Source organism: Schistocerca americana, chromosome X (genome assembly GCF_021461395.2).
Source record: "Schistocerca americana isolate TAMUIC-IGC-003095 chromosome X, iqSchAmer2.1, whole genome shotgun sequence".
In the NCBI taxonomy this organism is placed as follows: Eukaryota; Metazoa; Arthropoda; class Insecta; order Orthoptera; family Acrididae; genus Schistocerca; species Schistocerca americana.
Window position 1 is genome coordinate 354,264,452 of NC_060130.1, and position 20,416 is coordinate 354,284,867.

Below are 20,416 nucleotides of genomic sequence, written 5' to 3' on the forward strand. Positions count from 1 at the left end.
ATACTATTTGCCCTAACCTGTTGACACAGCGTCACACCACACTCCCTACCAAGGAGCTGCAGCACTGTTGTCCGGTCAGTGACCAACGAAGTTGTGAGGACGCCAACATACGACTGACATCCTGACAGTAACACTTGCCTAAGAGCCAGCTGCAGCACTGATGGACCGAGGGTTGAACTGAAGCCCTCTGTCACACAAGTCTTTGCGCATGCACTGACACCAGAAGTTGTATGCTGGACGGTGAAACATCCCTGGTAAGAAAGCCTTTTACTCATAACGATTACAATCACAGAGTCATAGCTGGGGAGGAGGTTGGTGGCCTCAGAGATGCAGTAGGCTGCACTCACTGGAGCATTCCAGCATCACTGATGTCTATCATGAAAGCAACATATGCTGATGGCAGTGCAGGCTAGAGTCAGTGTATCTAGAGCACTGACACAAAACAGTGCATCGGCAGCAACGGACAACAGAAGTGCCTGGCTACTTGGCTGCCATGACGGCAGTGCATAACACACTGAAACAGGGGTGTTAAACTGCAGTTTCTGACATGACTGAAGACTATGGTGTGTGCCCGTTCCGAGTGTTAGGCAGCAACAATGTAGGCCAGCACAGACCAGTGGACAGTGATGGTGCAGCTGGGCCGCTAGTTGTTGATGGTGGCAGCCAGCTGCTTGATCTTGAACTGCAAGCAGTCTTCTTTTCATAGTTATTGGCTGATGCTGACTCTGTTGCTCGACATACTGTACACTCTTGGATACTATTGAGCATGCTGAGGGTCTAAACTAGTTTGCTTATATGTGACCCAGGCTAGCTAGTGTTTCTCAAATAGCAGCACTTCAGCCCGGGAATTGTAGCAGCCTGGAACACCCATTCATAACTGTCTGGCAACAATGACTTTATTCACCCAGGTTTTCCTGTCTGGGCAGCAGTTTCAGGTGCCCTGCCACAGCTGTAAGGTGTCCCAACTTCATCTTTCAGAGATGCAGACTGGCATCTCATGCATAGTCAATATTCTGTATGAGTGTTCTTGCATCCTGATTATGCCCTCTTCCACCGTAAAGCCTAGGCATCTGACAAAAAATATCTTGACAGCTATTTCAAGGGTTGACATAAAAGTAGAGTTTTTTTTTTCTTCTCCGTACTCTAATTTAGCATAAACCATATGGTTTATTGGCCTAACCTCCTAATGAAATTGGTCCAGAATGCTTTGATAGTGTAGGCTGTGTAACGACAGACTTTGTCATGCAACAAGCAGTCTCCTCTTGTCATCATTCCCCTCCGTTTGTTTTGAATTCTCCTTTTGAGCTTTTTTAGGGTCTCACAATATCTTTGTGCATTGATCATCTCTCTCTCTGAGGCAGAAATTTCACCAAAATGAAGACTTTTTAGTTCCAAACAACTGAGACCATGATTTTTTCCCCAAAATTGTGGTTTTGAATTTTTTAGCCGAAGGGGAATTGGTGTAATCTGCTGTAATGACTGTCTTTTTGTCTCAGGCATGTAAGGAGGCACACAAGTTCCATCTCCAGTCCCAGTAGAGCTCATAAAATTCTGATCTTCCAATTCAAATTGCTCAAGAAACTCGAGGGTGCTATTGACCTGATTTTTCTTGTGTTGCTCTGTCAGCTGTTTTGGGACCCATCATGTGCATAGTTTCTGGTATCCCAGCGTCTCTGTGGGTGTCTTATATAAGAGAGTTCTGGAGGGTTGTGGAAACATCACAGGAATTCCATCCATTGTCAATCGGCAGTCTTCGCAAACAGTTTCCTCGGTTTTTTGCACTAACTCATCAGTTAAAATGGAAGGTCTTCAATTCCTCTGTTTGTCATGAACATGTGTTCTGCCTACACTTAACTCCCTGCACCACTTAAACACACTCGTTCTGTTCATAACATCTTCACTGTAAACTGTTTAGATATGCGACAAAATATCTGTAGGAGTTCTTACTTCCCCAAGTAGGTAGTGGATCGCAGGACGTGGCTCGGACTTGGTGGAATTTCTTTCCAATATCTTTCACACAGCTGGACACTACAACATGAGTTCCCATTCTTAATTTATTTATGTGTATTGAAGTATTTAAGAGTTGTAGCATCGCATTTTAGTACCCTTATAGTGTAAATTCGCTTAGTCTTCAGTCATCTGTTTGTTTTGAATGGCTTGTGAGATAAAAAAGAGGAAAAAAAATTGTTATGTATGGATAGGGACTGCACCTGTTGTGTGCAGATTCAGGGGGAATTTGCCACCGTCCATAAACAGCCTGAAGCTGTGTTGGTCGTGCTCAACAGGCTCCAGACGGTTGCCCTGGGCTGCGGTGACATTGAGACACCCGAGGCGAGTGCTTTGGCACCTCTGGAACCTGTAGCATCTCCTGGGATCTCTGATGCCACTGCGCTCGTAGATTTGGACGTCCCCGCTGGTCGACATTTGCCTCACGGTGATTGGTGAACCGTGGCGGGGTCGTGAATCCCTGGGCGGAAGGCAAAGGTTGGTGCTGGCCGCAAGGCTGTACCCTTATGCCTCCGTAACAGGTTTGAGGTGCTGCCTACTGCTCAAAGTACTTCTGAGCCAGCAAGGGCAGCCTCGACTGTTGTGGCAGTGGCCGGTCTTCCTGAGAGGTCCGGACAAGTGCAGAGGGTGGGATTGCTTGTCATTGGGAGCTCCAATGTTAGGCTGGTGATGGAGCCCCTTAAGGATATGGCAGCTAAGGCTGGGAAGAAAGCCAATGTGCACTCCATGTGCATACCGGGGGGAGTCATCCAAGATGTGGAAAGGGTCCTGCCGGATGCCATGAAGGGTACAGGGTGCAGCCAACTGCAGGTGGTGGCTCACGTCGGCAATAATGATGTGTGTTGCTGTGGATCAGAAGAGATTCTCTCTGGTTTCCGGCGGCTATCTTAGTTGGTGAAGACTGCCAGTCTTGCTAGAGAGATGAAGGTAGAGATCACCATCTGCAGCATGGTCGACAGGACTGATTCCGGATCTTTGGTACAGAGCCGAGTGGAGGGTCTGAATCAGAGGCTCAGGCAGTTCTGCGACCGTGTAGGCTGCAGATTCCCCGACTTGCGTCATAGGGTGGTGGGGTTTTGGCTTCCGCTAAATAGGTCAGGTGTCCACAACACACAGGAGGTGGCTACACGGACAGCAGGGGATGTGTGGCGTGGACTGGGCGGTTGTTTAGGTTAGACAGTCTTGGGAAAGATCATAAAGGGCTCCAGTGTCAAAGGGTACAGGGCAAAGAAACGACAAGAATTGACCAAGCAACAGTTTAGGTATTGTAGTTGTAAATTGTCATAGCTGTGTTGGAAAAGTACGAGAGCTGATAGAAAGCTCAGAAGCTGAAATTGTTATACGAACAGAATGCTAAAGCCGGAGATAAATTCTGCCGAAATTTTTACACAGGCTGTGTTCAGAAAGGATAGATTAAATAAAGTAGGTGGTGGTGGTGGTGGTGTGTGTGTGTGTGTGTGTGTGTGTGTGTGTGTGTGTGTGTGTGTTGGTAGTAGTTTAGCTTGTAGTGAAGTTGAAATAGATTGTTCCTGCGGATTACTATGTGTAGAGGTTATACTCAACAGCTGTACCAAAATAATAATTGGCTCCTTCTACCGACGCCCATCTCAGATGATATAATAGCTGAATGGTTCAAAGAAAACTTGAATCTCATTACAAATAAGTACCCCACTCATACAGTTATAATTGGTGGAGACTTCAATCTACCCTCAAATTGTTGGTGAAAATACGTGTTCAAACCCAGTGGTAGACAGAAAACATCTTCCGAAATTGTACTAAATGCTTTCTCTGAGAATTACTTTGAACATATAGTACGTGAGCCCACACAAATTGTAAATGGTTGTGAAAACACACATGACCTCTTAACCACAAATAATCATGACCTAATAGAGAGTGCCATGATGGATACAGGGATTAGTGAACACTAGGTCATTGTAGTGAGGCTCAAAGCCTTATCAACCAAAACCACTAAAAATAAACGCAAAATATATATATTTAAAACAACAGATAAAAATTCACTTGATGCCTTCCTAAGAGAGAGTCTCCATTCCTTCCAAGCTAATTATGTAAGTGTAGACCAGATATGGCTCAAATTCAAAGATACAGTATCGACAGCAATAGATAGATTAATACTGCTTAAGTTAATAAGAGACGGGATTGATCCACCATGGTACACAAAACACGTCAGAACACTGTTGCAGAAGCAACAAAAAAAAGCATGCCAAATTCAAAAGAATGCAGAATCCCCAATTCTGGCAGAGTTTCACGGAAGCTCGAAATTTAGTGTGGATGTCAGTGCGAGATGCTTGTAATAGTTTCCACAATGAAATATTGTCTCAAAATGTGGTAGAAAACCCAAAGAGATTCTGGTCGTTCGTAAAGTACACCAGTGGCGAAAAACAGTTAATACTGTCACTGCATGATAGCGATGGAAATGTTACCAATGATGGTGCCACTAAAGCGGAGTTACTAAGTACAGTTTTCCATGATTCCTTCATGAAAGAAGATGAGGTAAATATTCCAAAATTTGAAACCAGAACAGCTGTTAGCATGAGTGACATAAAAGTAGATATCTTAGGTGTTGCGAAACAACTCGAATCACATAAGAAAGGCAAGTCTTCCAGTACAGATGGTATACCAATCAGGTTCCTTTCAGAGTATGCAAACACAATAGCACCTTTCTTAGCAGTCATATACAACCACTCACTTGACGAAAGGTCTGTTCCTAAAGACAAAAAAAGTAACACAGGTCACACCAATATTCAAGAAAGGAAATAGGAGTAATCCCTGGCAAAACGTTATGCGAGATTTTTCATTTTTTTTTTTTTTTTTTTTTTTTTTTTTTTTTTTTTTTTTTTTTTTTTTTTAAGGGGAAAGTCACTGATGCGGTTTCACTATGCTCTGACTTCAGTTTTGCATTGTAGGCCATGTACCTATGCATTGTTCATATTCTGATGGTAGATCATAGGCCACTTCTCTTCATGTGAGTTTCGGGTGCTTTTCAGTTTAAGAGTATACTTTCACGCTCCAACCGAGCAAAGAGAGAATACATTTTTCATAACAGAAGGAGCAAGCAACAAACAGTAGTGTGGTGGAAGGAGGTAGAACAGCGGGTTACTGCTAAAGAGCTTGCTAAGGTGCAAATATTGGCCTGCTTAGCCATAATGGGCGGAATTAGCAGCACACCAACCGCTGGAATGGAAGCCATGCTGGACATGCCTCCACTTCACCTTTTGGTTAAGATGGAGGTAGCAGCAGTGGCATACAGACTTAAAACTGGCCAAAACTGGGTCTTATTTGGATATCCAGAATCGCACACTAACATAGTGAGTGAAGTAAATATAGGTATGGCTGGGGAAATGCCCGCTGACTATATAATAACTCCTGACTGCTTCGACAAGCCTTACAACTTAATAATTGGAAGTAGGGAGCAGTGGGAGAAAACAGTTTGACACCGTATGGGGGACATTGTTTGGTTCACCGATGGGCCAAAAACAGATCAAGGCGTTGGGGCAGGGTTGTACGGGGTTCAGCCAAGACTGGAGAGCAGCATCTCTCTAGGGAAACTGGCCTCTGTATTCCAAGCCGAAATTACTGCAATCAGGGCATGTGTGGAGGAGAATATGAGTAGGTGCTACAATGATCGGAGCATCTACATCTATTCAGACAGCCAGGCAGCCCTGAAATCATTGGCAGCTCCTGCAACAAGATCTAAGATTGTTGCAGATTGCCACAGGGCTCTGGTGGAGCTAGGGGGAAGCAATAGGGTGTACCTAGTGTTGGTCCCTGGCCACTCAGGGATCTGTGGCAATGAACAGGCCGATAGATTGCCTAGGATGGTGGCAACAACTCCATTTATTGGACCAGAACCTGTCTTGACAATCACCAAGGCTATGATCAAATTAGAACTACGGAACTGGCTTAGGAAACAGCACGTAGGATATTGGACCAAGGTCCATAAACAAAAACATGGTAAGGTAATGATGACCAAGCCATCTCTTAAAAGAAGCTCTGTAATCCTGGGATTGAACAGGAAAGAGATCAAACTCATGACTGGACTGATGACTGGCCATGGGAACTTCAAAAAACACCTACACACAATGGGTATAATGGAAGAGGACCCTAAATGTAGGATCTGTGATGAGGGTGAAGAAACTGCATCACACCTAATCTTTGAATGCATGGCATTGGAGAGTAAAAGATGCAGAATCTTCGGTACAACTAGACCTGAAGAAATTGTGTCTAACAAAAAACTGGTAGAGGGACTCCTTGCACTATTTAAGGGTACTGGTTGGCTTTACTAGATATACAGGGAGCGATACCGCACAATAAATCTAGTTTTGGTGTGGGCAGTGGCGGGTTGGACCTAAGCTGTTTTAGCTCTCCTGTTAAGTAAAAAAACGGAAGAATTGAAATTTAAAAACTGCCAAAGAACTACAAATCACTTGTCCGTCTTCTGCTGGAATATTGCGCCGCGGTGTGGGATTCTTACCAGGTAGGATTGATGGAGGACATGGAAAAAGTGCAAAGATGGGCAGCTCGTTTCATGTTATCGCACAATAGGGGTGCGAGTGTCACTGATACAATACACGAGTTGGGGTGGCAGTCACTGAAACCACGGCGGTTTTCTTTGCGGGCTGGCCTGTGGCTGAGCGGTTCTAGGCGCATCAGTCTAGAACCGCGCGACCGCTACAATTGCAGGTCCGAATCCTGTCTCGGGCACCTACCTTCGTAGGGGGGAATGATCATCATAATAAGATAAGAGAAATCAGAACTTGAATGAAAAGATTTAGGTGTTCCTTTTTCCCACGTGCCATTCGAGAGTGGAATGGTAGAGAAGTAGTATGAAAATGGTTCGATGAACCCTCTGCCAAGCACTTAAGTGTGAATTGCAGAGTAACCATGTACATGTAGATGTAGACTACTGCATTCCTGCGATGCTCACTCTGATCAAGGAGTCCCGCTCGCTTACTCAGTGCTGCCATTCCACAAAGAGAGGAAAAAAAAATGCAGACTGTTATGGTCACAATACACTTACTTTCTGACCATGCTTTGTATTTTTGAGTCGAAATGTTTAACCGCTCAGTTTCAACAAAACATTAGTGTAACTTTGAAATTAAAGGTGGACCACACTAGTTACTTTTAGAACTTTAAGAGACACAATCTAAGAGTTCAGTTCATGCACCAACAATATGAAATGTTGAGTACCAAGGATGATTCCACCACCACTGAACTAATTTTGACAATGAGATCAGTGATTTCCGATTACTCTTTGTATTCATCAAATGACATTTGTAACGTTTTTAAGATGATGTCCCCAAGTGTTTCTGAACATTTTTCACTTTCATCTAAGAAAGGGAGATACCTAATAACTGATGGACTGGCACTGTATGTCCAGAAACATATCTTCGAAGAATCATGTTCATCATGTTACATATTAAGATATAAAAAAGAACTACAGTCAGCCATTACAGTTTGGTTAGAGTGTGACTGTTGCATAACAGTGTGTCACCTTAGAACTTTCTCTATCCACAAAACGTATGGTGAAACATTACATCAGAAATTATGTGAAGCACTTTCAGAAACCAAGTTGTCCGTAAATAAATGCCATATGCTGGGGTCAGACAAACCTGATGTTAGTAAAAGAGTGTTTAGGCTTTTAGATGCTAGTGGCCAGGAGACCTGAGGCAGACAACTTACAAACATTCAGAACTTGGGACATTCGTACAATGCATAATGCTTATGTAAAGACTCCGGTGCGTTTAGGTGAAGAAACATCTGAATTTCTGATCAATATTTACCATTATTTTGATGATTGTCATGTTTGCTGAGAAAAATTTGAATTAATTCAGTCAAAGTTCAACATTCCATATCACAAGTTTTTGAGGCCTGCAGCCACAAGGTGGCTTACTTTAGGATCTTCAGAAAACAGGATTTTTGAACAATGTGATGGTATTCGGTATTACTTTCTTAAGCATATACATCTAAGAAATAATTCTGCTACAGCTCAGGCCAATCCTACACCACCATTTTGAATGCTTTTAAAAACTTTCTGTGAAATCGAAACTTCATTTCATAATTTCATCCGCAGAACTGTTCAATAAGTTCACACAATGTTTTGAAGGCCAAACACCTTTGACTCACAAGTCACATATGGAAATAGCAAACTACTTCAAACATTTTTGGCTCATGATTTGAAAGTTTCTGCTTCGAGGAAAAATTGATAGTATCTTGGAAGTTCTTCATAATTAACTCTTTTTAGTAAAATGGAGGAACATGACAAGTTGTGGTTTCTGAAGAATGCACAAATACATTACATTGCACCCTGTAAACACGTGATAGGAAAAACATGCTTATCAAGTGTTCCACTGAAAAGTTTTAGGTTTTTACGCGCCAAAGAAAGAGTAAAGAGCAGAAGCTGCTGTGATATGTTAAAGGTTGCAAAAATGATGTCATTCGATGTCTGGCAAGTTTACGTAGATGAGTGGAAGGTTCTACAGTTTGAAAAATATGACCCAGCTTTAGATAATGAAAGTATTGACAGTTATTGGCAGCAGCACATGTCAAATGAGGCTCATCCATAGATTTAAACTATCTAAATGTTTCGAAACTTATTACGGCTTCTCTTACATTGCCCCGTGGAAATGCAGACTTAGAAAGAAGATATTGTATTTTGAAGAACACATTAGGAGAAGACAAGGCAGCAATGATGCAAAGATTTTTAAACAAAGCTTTGACTGTGAGGAATGCTTTTGGACAATACCCCAATTTTCTTTTTGTGCCCATTGACTCACAGCTCATTAGGTATGGACAACAAGCACATGCAAATTTGTACTGATTATAAGGATAACTGTGAAAGGAAAAGAGCAACAAAGCTAAAGGCATCTTGAACAGGAAATTAAAAAGAGGAATAACATGAAGAAAACAGTTGACTATAAGACAGCTGCTTGAAAACAAAAGAATAAGGAACACCAACAATCGAAGGAGGCACGAGAAGAACTTTTCTGTGAAGTGTCAGCTAAAGTTAAGAAAGCACTCGAAAAAAATTATTTAAAGGCAGCAAAATTGGCCCAAGGTATGCTTGAAGGTGCACAAATCATGAATGTAACAGAAAGAGAAGTGGGAACCATTCAGAGAAATCTTGGGAGAAGAAAATCGAATATGAACTTCATTTTTTGCTAAGGTGTCTAAGAAACAGTAATCCAAAAATATTTTTAGATCTTTCGTCAATATTGATGTGTAGAGTGTCAGAAATGGTAAAAATGTGTTGTAGATTTTGTTTGTGAATTATGATTACCAATATCGAAATACTAGTGTACCTGCATGTAGTAGTAAATTTGTATGAAGAGAAAAAAATGGCCATACCCCACCTAGGATTGCACAAGAGAAATTTATTATGATCTTAACTAGCTGTTTTGTTGGGGATTATTAAAAATGGAAACAATTCATTTCTGCCATATCTGTTTATTAAAATAATTGTAAGGATTGTAATGGTAAAAGTAAATGGTTGACTTCAGTTAATGGAGGTTGTTTTAGGAAAGCGCGTGTCATCTGTAAAGGAGACCACCTGTAGCACAATAGTGCAACCTGTTCTTCAGTATTACCCGAATGTCTGGGACCCCACCAGGTAGTATTAATGGAAGACATTGAGGCAATTGAACAACCGGCTGCTAGATTTATCACTGTAGGTTCGATTAGATGCAAGTATTATGGAAATGCTTCGTGAATTCAAATAGGAATCCCTGGAGGGAAGGCAATGTTCTTCTCTAGGGGTGCTATTGAGAAAATTTAGAGAACTGGCATTTGATGCTGAGTGCAGAACTATCCTGCTGCCACCAATGGACACTCTAAGACATGGAAAACACACACCATAAAGGAATTATCTGAGTGGGACAGAAAGCACAAAGACAAGCAGTAGAAACTCTCGCCATGTGTGGATGAGCACTATCTTGCTGTAATGTAAGTGCAGTGTGGCTTGTTATGAAGGGCAACAAAATGGGGCATTGAATATCATCAGTGTACTGCTGTGCCGTAAGGTTGCTGTGGATGAAAACCAAAGGGGTGCTGCTATGAAAACAATTGGCACCCCAGACCATCAGTCCTGTTTGTATAGCTATATTGTAGGCAACAGTCAGGCAGGTTGGTATCCCACCACTCTCCAGGTATCTCCAGACATTTATTTACTGGCTATCAGAGCCCAATTTAAAGCAGGACTCATTAGTGAGAGTAATTCTACTCCAGTCTATGAGATTCTAGGCCGAAGATGTGTCCTGGAATGCCCTGGACAGTGGTGGGATATCAGTCTGATTTGTCACCCACCAGATGGTCCGACAACCAGGAATGATGGTCTGGGGTGCCATTTCTTTTTATAGCTGGGCTCCTTGGAGCACAGCATTATGCCGATGGTATTCTACACCCCATTATGTTGCCCTTCATGGCAAGCATCCTGGCCTTACATTCAGCAAGATAATGTCCGCCCCCACATGGAGAAAGTTACTATTGCTTGTCTTGGTGCTTGTCAAACTCTGCCTGGAGCAGCAAGATTGCTGGAACTCCGAGGGGGAGGATTGGGAACCCACCAGGAGGATTTGGAGTCCCCATTGGTATTAAATGACCATTTCATACAGCCCTTCCCATTTTCTCTCTTACTGCTTAATCCTGCACACAGTGTCCCACTACCTTGCATTCATGAAATTTTGGCTGGCAACACTACTTTCGAATGTGGCCCATGTGCACACATCTATAACATTTTACATGCATAGAAAAAATATCTTGCGTGCCCTGCATTTGTGCCACTGTATCTACTTCCTCTAGCTGCATAGTTACCCTCATGGCGGTGAACAGATCCTTTGTGTTTTCCATCTCTACTCTCGTAGACGAGTTGGGTGGAAACACTCTTAAACAAAGCATCTAATGCTCCATGTTCGGCCTCTTGCGCTGTAACTCTGTGTGTCTCCTCACTTTCTGGCAGCTGATAAGTTTGAGCACTTATTTTCATGATCCTGTCTAGAAAAGTCTCCACTGAATTCGTTTCACCTTTGAGGTACTCCACTGAACTGCTCCCGAAAGAACCTGGTGCTGTTTTACTTCAGATAATGTATAAAAGCCCAGTTTTCAGGTGCTTAAATGTACAGGCTTTATTTAATTCCTCATGGTACATTCCATACTTTTTTGCCTCGTGCACTAAGTTCTAAGTTCTTTTTGGCCATTTGCAACAGTACTCCATCTGTATGGAGTATGAGCACCAGCTTCTAAATCATTCAAAATATAGAGTTTGGGACATGACCCATATGGTGGTGGGTGGATTGGGCTGCTGGATAACCAGAATGGGAGTGCTGTTACCCTGCATGGACGTAGGTGCAATCCTGGTGTTGGATGTGGTTGGAATTGAATGGTAAACCATCAGGAAAATATCCCTTGTCAAGAAAGTCTTTTACTTATGACGATTACAATGACGGAGCCGTATATGGGAAGGAGGTTGATGGCCTCTGAGACGTAGCTGGCCATGTTTGCTGAAGCGTGCCAGTGTTGGCAGTTGACCAACAGAAAAGCAGCACATGCTAGTGGCAGTGCACGCAAGAGTCACCACAACAAGAGAGGGCTGACACAGGGTGGCACATCGTTGATGACAGATGACAGAGGCACTGTGGCTTCTTGGCCACTTCTGTAGCAGTAGTAAACAACACACCAGAACAGGTGGTGTTAAACTGCGGTTTGTGGCGTGACTGCAGATGATGGATTGTGCCCACTCTGGGCATTGGGCAGCAACTATGTTAGCCGGAATGGGTCAGTGGACAGCAACGGTGTAGCAGGGCAGCCAGTTGGCCAGGCTTGAACTCACTGCTCACTGGGGAGATGGCCTTCAGCAGGAGGAAGTCACCCAGTAGTGACACTTCTGTGTGAAGGCATCAAGTTGATCGCATACAGACATTAGCTCAGGCAGAGGTCTGCAGCTAATTGCATTCAAGTCAGCCAGTGGCAGCTGGCTGTTTCATCTTGAACTGCCAGCATTCTTCTTCCAGTGTTTCTCAGATGGCAGCACTACAGTTTGGAAATCATAACAGGCTGATGCACCCAGGCATTGAGCGATGATCACTTGATTCACCCGTTTTCCTGTATGGATCTCTCTTTCAGACACCCTGTCACAGCTGTAATGTACCACAACTATATCTTTCCGAAATGTGGACTGGCATTTTCAGAATTCTGAATGAGTATTCTTGCGTCCTGAATACACTCTCTTTCTCCATAGAGCCTGGTAATCTGGTTGTTGAGTGCTCCTCCCTGAGTGACATCATACTGCTGAATCGATGTATGGCAGTTCATTTCACCGGTTTAGGCTGTAGTGCAGTACTCCTCCCCCATTTCAAAAAATCCTGTGTCTGGTTTATGACCTGTTCACATAGCTGGGAAAAAATATCTTAACACTTGTTTCTTGGGTTGACATAAAAATACAGTGTTCTTCATTTCTTTTTCCTCTATAATTTAGCATAAACCACATGGTTCATTAGCTGGTACCAGAAACCATGATACTCATTGTCTTGTTTTTACTGTGTTGCTTATCTTGGTGTTGTGGTGTGTCATACAACATTATTCTGTTCAAAACAGAAAAAAAGATATACAAAAATAAGTAGATTATCATGAAAATTCACAAACATGTCATTCTATATGTAATGGTCCAATATTGTAATCAAGAAAGTGGACTATGATAAACGAATAAAAATGAAGTATTTTGATACCACAGAATTATAAAGCTCGCTGCATCACCGCAAAAAATAATGTGACAAATGAGAAAATACATACTCTATTAAGAACATCCAAAGTGCTGTACCAGGAAGCTGACTGGTTTTAGGTGCCAATAAGAAAGGTTTTACAAGTTGATTCTTAGAAAGAAGAAAGCAGCAACAAGCATCTGTTAATAACACTATTTATTTATACGAATATCCCAATTATTGGTGTTGAACAAACAGATTCATCTTCAGACAGCAGTGCTTATTTATACTACATGTGTTGTTGTTTACATTAGTTGTTGAAGTAAAACGGGCAACAACTAATTTAAACAACAATAAATGTAATAAAAACATGAACAGCCATCAGAAGATGAACCTACGTGTTCAAAACTGGTAAAGGTTTTTTTTAAGTATATAGTATTATTAACAGTGACTGACAGCTGTTTTCTTCTTAGCAAGAATAGACTTGTTTTTCGTACACAACCATGGTCTCAAAAATGTAAGTTTTTGACAAAACAATGAAGCAAGTTTTTGTTCCAAGTGCCATTAATACTGAGGCGCTATGATTCATTTGTGCTAATTCAAGTACAGAAATACAGCAGTAGGTTTTTAACTAGTTGAACAGTAGTCAAGAAAAACCACTTCTCACATCTTTTAAATTTTGGTACTCCAGAGGGATGCATGGCACAGCACAAAGACGAGTTCCATGTATTAACACATGTTAGAAAGACTTTCTCCAAGGTTTGGCATATGGATCAGATCTAAAGATGCACAAGAGTGTACTGGGAACACAATATCACTGAAAATGTATTTTTTGAAAAAAAAAATGGTTAAAGCTTACCTTAGCTGATTTATATGATGATTCTTTTGAAAATGCTGACTGGTTGCCTAATACTTTTCTGTTCCTCCATCCACTCACTCCACCTCACCCTTGAGTTTGTGCTCAATCTGTAACCATGTTGTTGTTGACTAAGTGTTAAACTCTTGTGCATCTTACTTCAGCAGATTTCTCCTACATTTTTTCACTTGTGAGACGGCAGATAAGTGCACATTACAGTCAGTAGTGCAGTTTTTAGATAATGGTCTGCTAAATTAGAAATATATTAGCAGATTTGCACAAATGTACAACCATAATAAATGGTTTGTATTGACTGTGATCTTAAACTATGGTGACATGTGTAACTTTCTTAGAATTAATGATCTTTATTTACACTAAACATGAACATAGTCATCTGTTGTCGGCTTTTCTCAAGAGTACATATGTAGTGCTGCTGCTTGTAGCAGCTGTTTGTACATTGAAATGAAACACAGATTAAATTTTCAGTGCAAATATTAAGATGGCAAACTTAAGACATTCAGTCTATAATACTGAACAAAAATATCTTCCGCAAGCTGCTGGTTTTTCCTCTCCGTTTGTTGTATGTTCATCCTGCATGGCCATTGACTTACACGTACCAAGAATTTTTTTAGTTACATTCCTGTCGTATGAAAACACATCACACACATTCTTTTTTGGGTTGTGTAATTTCTGTGTTTATGTAATAAATATACAGGGCTATTACAAATGATTGAAGCGATTTCATAAATTCACTGTAGCTCCATTCATTGACATATGGTCACGACACACTACAGATACGTAGAAAAACTCATAAAGTTTTGTTCGGCTGAAGCCGCACTTCAGGTTTCTGCCGCCAGAGCGCTCGAGAGCGCAGTGAGACAAAATGGCGACAGGAGCCGAGAAAGCGTATGTCGTGCTTGAAATGGACTCACATCAGTCAGTCATAACAGTGCAACGACACTTCAGGACGAAGTTCAACAAAGATCCACCAACTGCTAACTCCATTCGGCGATGGTATGCACAGTTTAAAGCTTGTGCATGCCTCTGTAAGGGGAAATCAACGGGTCGGCCTGCAGTGAGCGAAGAAACGGTTGAACGCGTGCGGGCAAGTTTCACGCGAAGCCTGCGGAAGTCGACGAATAAAGCAAGCAGGGAGCTAAACGTACCACAGCCGACGGTTTGGAAAATCTTACGGAAAAGGCTAAAGCAGAAGCCTTATCGTTTACAATTGCTACAAGCCCTGACACCCGATGACAAAGCCAAACGCTTTGAATTTTCGGCGCGGTTGCAACAGCTCATGGAAGAGGATGCGTTCAGTGCGAAACTTGTTTTCAGTGATGAAGCAACATTTTTTCTTAATGGTGAAGTGAACGGACACAATGTGCGAATCTGGGCGGTAGAGAATCCTCACACATTCGTGCAGCAAGTTCCCAATTCACCAAAAGTTAACGTGTTTTGTGCAATCTCACGGTTTAAAGTTTACGGCCCCTTTTTCTTCTGCGAAAAAAACTTTACAGGACACATGTATCTGGACATGCTGGAAAATTGGCTCATGCCACAACTGGAGACCGACAGCGCTGACTTCATCTTTCAACAGGATGGTGCTCCACCGCACTTCCATCATGATGTTCGGCATTTCTTAAACAGGAGACTGGAAAACCGATGGATCGGTCGTGGTGGAGACCATGATCAGCAATTCATGTCATGGCCTCCACGCGCTCCCGACTTAACCCCATGCGATTTCTTTCTGTGGGGTTATGTGAAAGATTCAGCGTTTAAACCTCCTCTACCAAGAAACGTGGCAGAACTGCGAGCTCGCATCAACGATGCTTTCGAACTCACTGATGGGGACATGCTGCGCCGAGTGTGGGAGGAACTTGATTATCGGTTTGATGTCTGCCGAATCACTAAAGGGGCACTTATCGAACATTTGTGAATGCCTAAACAAACTTTTTGAGTTTTTGTATGTGTGTGCAAAGCATTGTGAAAATATCTCAAATAATAAAGTTATTGTAGAGCTGTGAAATCGCTTCAATCATTTGTAATAACCCTGTATTAAATGTGCCTGTTTCATTTAACAACAATAATAACTAAAGAGATTTTAAAAATTACAGGCCAATTGTTCAAAAAGTGCTGCTGGAGCAGCAGCGGCAACATAACGAGGCAGGAGACGACTCAGATGATCAGACTGGTTGTGAAACAGAAAATAGGGTGCAACAGACACATGGTAAATCATCACATCTAAAGAGGTTGTTGGATTGCAGATTAGCACACGCGAAGAAAAGGAAACTAGGTATATAACAGTGGCGTGATTATTTTTTTATGTTATTATTTATGATTTCAGAATTGTTACTTGAGCCATGAAAGATAAGTTGATATGTTATTATTAGCCAGTACATTACTTATAATCCATTATACTGGAGTGAAATAAAATTGTGAGCATAAGTTTCATTTCCTGTTAACATTGACTAAGTATTTGTGATGCAAATTTTGCTATGTCCATCTTCTAATTAATGTGTGTTAAATCCTGAGCCCTTCCAGCAAACCATTGACATTTTCCACTGATTATAAATTTTCTACTGAAACATTTCTCTTACTCACTAGTCCAAGTGTGATATTCTCCAGTAGATATAAGTTACCAGATTGTCAACGACTGCCCAGTTATGCAATGTATGAAGTTACATACAGTGTAGTTGTAATTGAGCTTTCACTACTTGAGAGGGCTCCCATGAAAAACAAGTGATGGGGTACGACAATGAAACTTTGTGTATACATTTTGGAAGGACATGCTGAAGAGAAATAACGAATAAGCCATTTGAGGAAAGGCATTTTAATTTCCACATGAGAGGGTAACATTTGTTAATTGTCTACCATCTTTACATTCCAGCTCACAAAAATTGTGCAATGTGATGACCACCTACATCTACCACAGACTGAAATTGCACTAGAGATATCATTTCACAATGTTTATAGCACTTACTGAACGGTGGACCGTGAAATGTTCAGCTGTCGTGACATATCTCGTCTACTGCTTGAAGATTGCACATTGCATCCAGTACTCTTAGTCACTGCAACAGTAACTTCGTCAACAATTTTTAGTGCAGTTGCGCGTTGACCTCTCCCAGGAACAATTCCCAAAACTCCAGTTAATTTGAACTTCTGAATCATATTCTTCAACCCTGGTGTGGAAAGTGGACCTCCCCATATTCCTTTAATGCATCTGTACTTGCGAACAGCAGCAGCACTATTGCTGATGCTTTGATAAAACAGCTTTAGAGTAAAGCCCTCCTCACCATATCCAGACCTACATTGACTGTGGGCTGGTGTAATGCACACTGATGCTTGGCTTGCAACCCTGTATTGCTGTACCAGTACCCATATGTAATGGCAAGTAATGACATTAACACTACTAACAATGCAAATCCTGCAGCTCTCAGTCTGAACATCATTCCTATAAAATTAGGTACTTATACTGTAAATAGTTTTCCATGTACACTTCGCTCAAATAGCGAAAGTTTAAATATAACCACTTTGTGTTAAAGGAAAATAATGTATGCATAATCATTCATTTTATATTCATCATACTCTGAATTTATGTAGGCTGTTTTGAATTTATTTAGACTGTTTTGCATATTAAGGACTCTCAACTGTGAAAACATAAAAGCTGATGCTGAGAAACTTTCCTGTATGTTGCACAACATTTTCGTAATGTTGTTTTACAAAATACATGGAACTCTAGTTTTATTTATAGAAGTTATGGTCATCAGTACAAGTTTGGGCCCTCACTCGATCATTGTGTACATTACTTTGGGGTCGAAGGGGGGGGGGGGGGGACATGTGTGAGGGAAGACGACCAGTCATCTAGTTGAGCAGGTGGCAGGTGACACCTACATAAAGCTGAACATAGTAGCTCACCTTTGAATTTTCATTGTTCTGGTCATACGTGCGCACCCCACCACCACACACCGTGCATGCGCGCCCACACACACACACACACACACACACACACACACACACACACACCAGAACTAGAACATCTATCTTCTGCCCATTGACTGCATTATATAGTGAGTGGTCTATCACTACTATTTCTGCTGTTTGAATCCCTCTCAGTAACATTTTTTGAGCTTTTGCGTGTTTAGCTTCAAAATAAGCCACAGGTATAATACTAATTATTGAGAGATTCTTTGTATGACAAGTGTACAGGAAACAGTATCATGTTGTGTCATAGTATATATCACATGAAGTTATTTTAATGCACTAAGTGAACCTCTGTTTTCAATATTACTGGTGATCCAAAAGTAACAGAAAATGTATAGAACCAGTAATTACAAAAAAAATCAGTAATGTGATGCAGTTTCAATTAAATTCACACAGAAGTATGGGATTTTGTTTTTAATTACAAGAAAATGTATTGCCTCAATATATTTTTAACAACATGTGGCACTGTAGTGTTCCTGTGAGCTGGTGCTATTTTTGCTAGCTATTATCTTCGTACTGTGTCTGACCAAGAATTACAATGAATCGTACTTCACTGAGAGGTACACAAATTACTGTTTTTATTAGTAATATGTACAACATTCTACACCTAACTTTTTTCATGCAGGTTTAGCATTCTGTTAAGATGAGCCATATTCATTTTATGAGACAGTCCTTTTTGGTGAACTCCAACTATGCAAATGCATCTAAGTGCTGTTCTCTTTCATTACAGGACAGTAGAAATGCAAAGGGGTTCTGCAAGTGGGAAATAAAGTGAAATTTCAATATAAACTTCCATTCTGTATGGGACTATGTGATGAAATCGGAAGGTGTTCTCATAAAATTCAACACACACAGAAACTAAGTCTAACCAATTTTTTACACAGTTTTTGTTATTATTATTATTATTATTATTATTATTATTATGCAACTAGAGAATATTGTAAGCCAGCTGTTAAATGTCCTGTGGTATTGCCCATTGTAAGGTCCCAAAATTAGTCTTGCTAATCAACTGAAAAGATACCACCATTATACCAGGAAAAGAAATATGGTTGAAACCAAAAGTGAATATCAGCAAAATCTTAGATTCTAATTGGAATGCATAGCACACGGACATTCTGAATGCCAGTGCGGCCATTGTATTATTGTTTAAAGACTTTCATAATATCTAGCAAAGTTACAACACATTCTGAATGCAAAGTAACTTAATGTGAAGGTAACCATCTAAGTTGGACAAAAACAGCAATTTTTTGCTTTAATAGGTCAGCTGTCCCGGGAGTTGTGGCAGACAGTTTCAGAGAGAAATTTGAGAATCTTTCACATAAATTTCCTTACTGTGGTATTGTAATAGGAGGAAAATTTTAACTTGACAGCTGTAGACTGGGAGACTCATGTATTTAAAACTTGTACCAGCAATTCATGTGAGGTTGTTCTAAAAATTATCTCAAGCTGTTAGAGAACTGGCTCATGTTGGTAATACCTTAGATCTGATAGAAACTAACAGACCCAAACTTTATTATTCAAATAAGAGGAGAGGGAATCAGTGACTCTGTTAAGAAATGTAGGAAATATTAATGCTTAACAAGCATGACGGGCAACAAGTCAACATTATCTGAGATATCAACCATCAAACATTTAGTCGAATATCAAACTTTGGCTCAATCACATATAATTAGTGATAAATTTAGGGGCAGAGTGTGCAAGTGATAAAAGTGACATTTCACAAATAAATGAGCTAAATGCACATTTGGTATGCTAAAGCATGGATCTCTTCTGAGTAAAAGGACTAAAAGTGATTTTCTGCTCACTGTGATGATAAAGTTTAAGCTCGAAACCAATGCCTCAACTGCATTTAGAATACAACTAGTACAAGGTAAATGATGAACAGAAGGAGAATTGCTGCTATCTTTAATGAAGGTTCAGGTGTTCATTTTTTGAAAGTACTGCAATAGCATCATGAGCATGCTTTTAAAAGTACTTACAGTAATAATTAATGCTTTTATAAATAAGCCATATTTTGAAATACCGCAAAATCAGCTTATTGACACCTGGTCGTGCATATATGGAAAGTGATAAAGATTCTGGTCTCTCTGAAAATGCAAACACACACTTGAAACATATATTTGTTCCCCAAGACAGGATGAAAGTAGGTAAGTCAGCCAAAAGTTTTTTGTAGTGGAACTGGAAACAAAAAACTTTCTTTCAATTAAAGCCATGGACACTATAGCAAATGATTAAGTTGCTAAAGATGCAGAAGGAAACAAAACACAGCAGAGGAATACCAAGTGGACCTGAATCAGCAATGAAAATCCTCAAACAATGCAGTTCAAGTATTTACTAAATTATAATCTTGTGTTTATAGAAGGCGACTTTTCGAGGCCCAATACAGGTCCCCCGATCATTACCTTTTCTGCAGCCTTTGCGTCAAAATTAGTTTGAAATAAAATGTGAGAAATGGAAAAATCATTACGAAATGAAGAACTACATCCCTCCACATTACCATGAGTTCTATGACATTATATCCCATTTCCAGGCAGCAGTTACCTGTGAGAATAGCGACTGGACATAGAAGAGGACGTTGTCAAATAAAGGGATAAGGAAGACTGGAAACTACACAACACAGTGGGACAGCGTTACAAGTGTTATCCAGGAAGGACATTCCTCAAGAGATAACATAGAAGGAAATGATTATGATTCTATTGACATTGACTGTTAGAGGATAATGGAAAGTGACTCTGAATGATCTCATCTATGTGCTGGATTCACACCAATATATTTTCCTTCTGGTTTTTGATTTCATTTGCTATTTACCTGGTGTTCTTCAGCTTGGTGTAGTAATTTTGCTTTAATTATTCACATATCCTTG

At 40.8% G+C, this 20,416-nt stretch overlaps 1 protein-coding gene across 3 annotated transcripts in view; it reads left to right on the plus strand.

The window, feature by feature from the left end:
• The window catches only part of LOC124554729, a 284,948-nt gene that overhangs the window by 174,198 nt on the left and 90,334 nt on the right, over positions 1 to 20,416 (plus strand). For all 3 annotated transcript variants that reach the window (XM_047128375.1, XM_047128377.1, XM_047128376.1), the window contains exon 14: positions 15,687 to 15,865. In XM_047128375.1, the coding sequence (XP_046984331.1) occupies positions 15,687 to 15,865 (179 nt within the window). The remainder of the gene's footprint in view (positions 1 to 15,686; positions 15,866 to 20,416) is intronic.